Source organism: Monoraphidium neglectum, assembly GCF_000611645.1.
Source record: "Monoraphidium neglectum strain SAG 48.87 unplaced genomic scaffold scaffold01645, whole genome shotgun sequence".
Classification (NCBI taxonomy): domain Eukaryota; kingdom Viridiplantae; phylum Chlorophyta; class Chlorophyceae; order Sphaeropleales; family Selenastraceae; genus Monoraphidium; species Monoraphidium neglectum.
The window spans coordinates 5,067-8,666 of NW_014011983.1; the positions used below are offsets into that span (position 1 = coordinate 5,067).

General features: G+C 64.4%; 2 protein-coding genes across 2 annotated transcripts in view; one reads left to right on the plus strand and one right to left on the minus strand.

Annotated features, from left to right (window-relative positions):
• Positions 1-885: 885 nt before the first annotated feature.
• On the plus strand, positions 886-2,144 carry MNEG_8577 (hypothetical protein; the record flags this gene model as incomplete). Its single annotated transcript, XM_014042949.1, has 2 exons — positions 886-901; positions 1,093-2,144. The coding sequence occupies 2 exons, from the start codon at positions 886-888 to the stop codon at positions 2,142-2,144; spliced, it is 1,068 nt and encodes a 355-aa protein (XP_013898403.1).
• An 808-nt stretch (positions 2,145-2,952) lies between these two features.
• Positions 2,953-3,600, minus strand: part of MNEG_8578 (hypothetical protein) — a gene marked incomplete at both ends in the record, with an annotated part of 1,887 nt that continues 1,239 nt past the window's right edge. Inside the window, 2 exons of the mRNA XM_014042950.1 lie at positions 2,953-3,042; positions 3,263-3,386. Of these exons, the coding sequence (XP_013898404.1) occupies positions 2,953-3,042; positions 3,263-3,386 (214 nt within the window). The remainder of the gene's footprint in view (positions 3,043-3,262; positions 3,387-3,600) is intronic.

Consider the following 3,600-nt stretch of genomic DNA (forward strand, 5'->3'; position numbering starts at 1 on the left):
CCCCCCCCGCCGGCACCTCCTCGCGCACGGCGCTCCCATTCAGCGCCGCGGGCCCTCAGCAGCCGAGCTGTCCGCTAGAGCGTGCCCCGACTGACACCGGCAGGGCGTACGCGCGTCACCCCACTGCCGAGTGCGAACGCGGAGGGCCAGCGCGGCGGCGGGCGTTGCCACCTCGCCAGCACCAGCACCACCCTTGGCTCTCTTATGTTTTCTCCATGCTCACTGTCTGTTGGTCGATTTTTGTTGGTTGTACCTGTTTTTTGTTTGCGGGCGGCGCATCAATGCGCGCCTGAGCTGTCCCTTGCGACATTGCTGCTCACTCCCCTCATCACAGGGGGCCGCCCGGCCTCGGGACCCACCCCCTGCAACACAAAAGGCGCCCAAAAAAAAGGATAGCTTAGCCCTGTTCGCTCCTCCGCTGCGATGCGCAAACGCGTAACCCCACACGCTCTCAGAAAGCGCCTGAACGCTATCCGCTCCGTTTTTGTGACACTGCATGCCCAAGTAACACAACGGGTGAATGGCCAAGTGAAGTGAAATGCGGGTGTGCCAGTGGGCGAAAATGTGTGAGTGGAACAGGTAACGGTGCACGCACAGCGTGGCTGGTGGCGTGGTGGGGCACCCGCGCTGGTGTCCTTGACGTCACGGGTTGACACACCCTCGCACTGATAGAGCACTGATACAGGCCAGTGGCAGCAACGTTGCTCTTCTTATGCGCCACCATATAAATCGTAGTCGTCGTTACCCAGTAGATCTGCCATTCAGGCTGCGGCTGGCCAGTCGTCAAGCCAGCACTTTCTGCCCCAGATCACTGCCAGGACCTCGAAGGGATCGCAGGCCGCCTAGAAAATGATCTACCTTCACATGAGACTACATCGACAACGGATGCTAGCCGGGCCAGGTGCGGCGCTGGTCGGGTGTAGCGAACTTGGTGCTTCTTGCACGTATGGTTGTAAGAGAGTAGTAACGAACACCGTGAATATCCCTCATTGCATGCAGAACACCGGGCATCATTGCGCCCGACTGTGCTGGACTGTCGTCGGCGGCCGCCGACAACCGCGCAGCATGGCTATCGCGGCGTACATTGCGCAGCTGGCAAGGGCGCTAATGCCAAACGCAGCAGGCAGGAGCAGAAAGGCCAGGCCAAGCAGCAAAGCGCACCCCAGCAGCAGCAGCAGCAGCAGTCACGGCGGAAAGCGGCGCCGGAGCTTATTGAGGAGGAGGACGAGGATGAAGAGGGCGTGATTTACCTTGACGGCGACGACGACGACGACGACGACGAGCTGTCGGGCGAGGGTTTCGGATTTGACGAGGGTGATGAGCAGGACGACGGCGAGGACGGCGGCGGCTGGCTGGACGACGACGACTTTGAGGCGTGGGGCGACGACGACGAGCTCGGCATCGGCAGCGGCGGCGGCGGCGGCGGCGGGCTGGGGGCCGACCATGATGAGCCGGTCCGCCCCGGCGCGGTGACGACCGGCGGCACGCCCTGGGGCGCCGCCGCGGTGGCCGCCGCGCGCGACGTGCTGGAGGGCACCCCCTCCCTCGCTGACGTGCGGCTGTTCGCGCTGCGCTGCTTCGCGTCCCCGCGGCGCCTGGACGTGCGGCTCGACAAGCTCACGGACAAATACGGCTCCCCTGAGCTGGCCGACATCGAGACCTTCAGCCGCCGCCTGGCGGCACGCCTGGAGGAGCTGCTGGGGGCCGAGGAGGCGGGGGAGATAGTGCTGGAGGTGTCCTCGCCGGGCGCGGAGCGGGAGCTGCTGCTGCCTGGGGACCTCGCCAGGTTCGGGGGCCTGCCGCTGCGAGTGGAGTACGACGCGGCGCGCGCGGCCGTGGAGGGCGGGGCCAAGAAGGGCGGCAAGAAGGGCAGCGGCGGCGGCGGCGGCGGCGGCGATGGCGGGCAGCAGCAGCAGGGGCAGCAGGGGCAGCAGGAGCCGGCGAGCGCTGCGCCGTCGCCGACCGCGGCGGTGCTGGAGCTGGTGGCGTACGACGAGGCGTCCGGCGCGACAGAGTGGCGCCTGGCTGACGTGCGCGCCAACGCGCCCGGCAAAGGGCGGGGGCTCAGCAAGCGGCAGCGGGAGCAGGTGGTGCGCATGCCGGTGGACGCGCTCATCGGGGCTCGCGTGCACGTCGACTTCTGAGACGCGCGCGCAGGGAGTCGCGGCGCCGGTGCTTCGTTCACCGCAAAGCACCGGCATGTGCAGAAGCGTGGCGAGGCGTGCCAGTGTTCTTCGGGTCCCAGCTCTTCGTGCACGTTGCAAAAGCACGCTTGGTGGTAGGCACTATTCTTGGCAGTTGCAAGGGGGGGAACTGGGGACACACCAACGGGCGCACTCACCAAATTTCACAGAGGCATCACTGTGCGGCGCATCGGGGCGGTAGCGTTTCCAACCGTTGCAGCTGAGCTGGTACAGTCAGGTTAGTCGCTTCCCGGCCCATACATCTCATGTTCGCCTGAGCGCTCACACATCCCGACAGCAGGCAGGAGCAACCCCTTGCCCTCTAGCCACAACAAAGAGAGTGAGCATGGGAGCCAAGATTACCAGGCAAACCTCCAGCTAACGAGCTGCAATTCGCAGCGACAAATTGTACAGGCTGCACAGGCGCTAGCTAGCGCCCTGCAGGCATTGCAAACAAACAACTCAGGCCAAATACGCAACGCAGGTGGCAAGCAATCGCCAGCCAAACCCTGCCGCAATCTGCGGGGTTTGAAGGCCTCTCTGACAGCAGCAGCTCTGTGACCCGCAGCAGGGGCTCCGCACCAAAACAGTCGGCATAACGAAACACATGCCACTCACTTCAAATGACAACATGAAAACATCGCTCCTCTCCCTCCCTGACAATGTGTGTTTCCACAACTGTGTTTGACAATACTAGTCTTACTAAAACATGAGGGTTTCCAGCCACAGATGATGCGGTGCGGACTGGTGACTGCCACCTGCCTGTGGGTCACCAGCCCGAGCCGCCGTCGCGCATCTGAGTGTCGGCCGCATCCGCCACCAACGGCAGCCGCGGCGTCTGACCCACGGCGCACGAGCCCTGCGGGGCCACGCAAGGCGGCAGGTGAAGGCGATGTAATGGCAGCAGTTGGCGTGCTATGGCAGCCGGGCGCCACATTGGCGTGCAGGACGCTGCTTGGGGGTAGGCAGGAGATGCGATCGCTGCACACCACCTCAGAGCTGGAGCCACCGCCAGTACCTCCAAACCCACACACGACCCCCTTCACTGCTTCCCAGGGCTCGCGCATGCACGCACGCACCATGCCGTAGGCAGTGGATATGGCCACAAAGAGGAACAGGGTGTTGGCGGCGCTGATGTAGAGCTGCATCAAAATGCCGTCGCCCTGGGGCCGGCCAAACGCGTCCAGCAGCACCTGGGGGATGCTGCGGGGCCGGGAAGTGTGGGGGGTGGATGTTGGGAGGTGAGGGGGTGGTGCATGGAGCAGCGCCAGCTCCAGGGGTTGCCCGCACATGGCAGGAGCACGGATTCAAAACACAAGTGCCGTGTGGCATTTTACGAATGGTCCATCGAGCAGTGCGCCTCAACGCATGCGCCACATGACTGCTGCACGCCGGCATCGCGCCCTCATATCCCCCC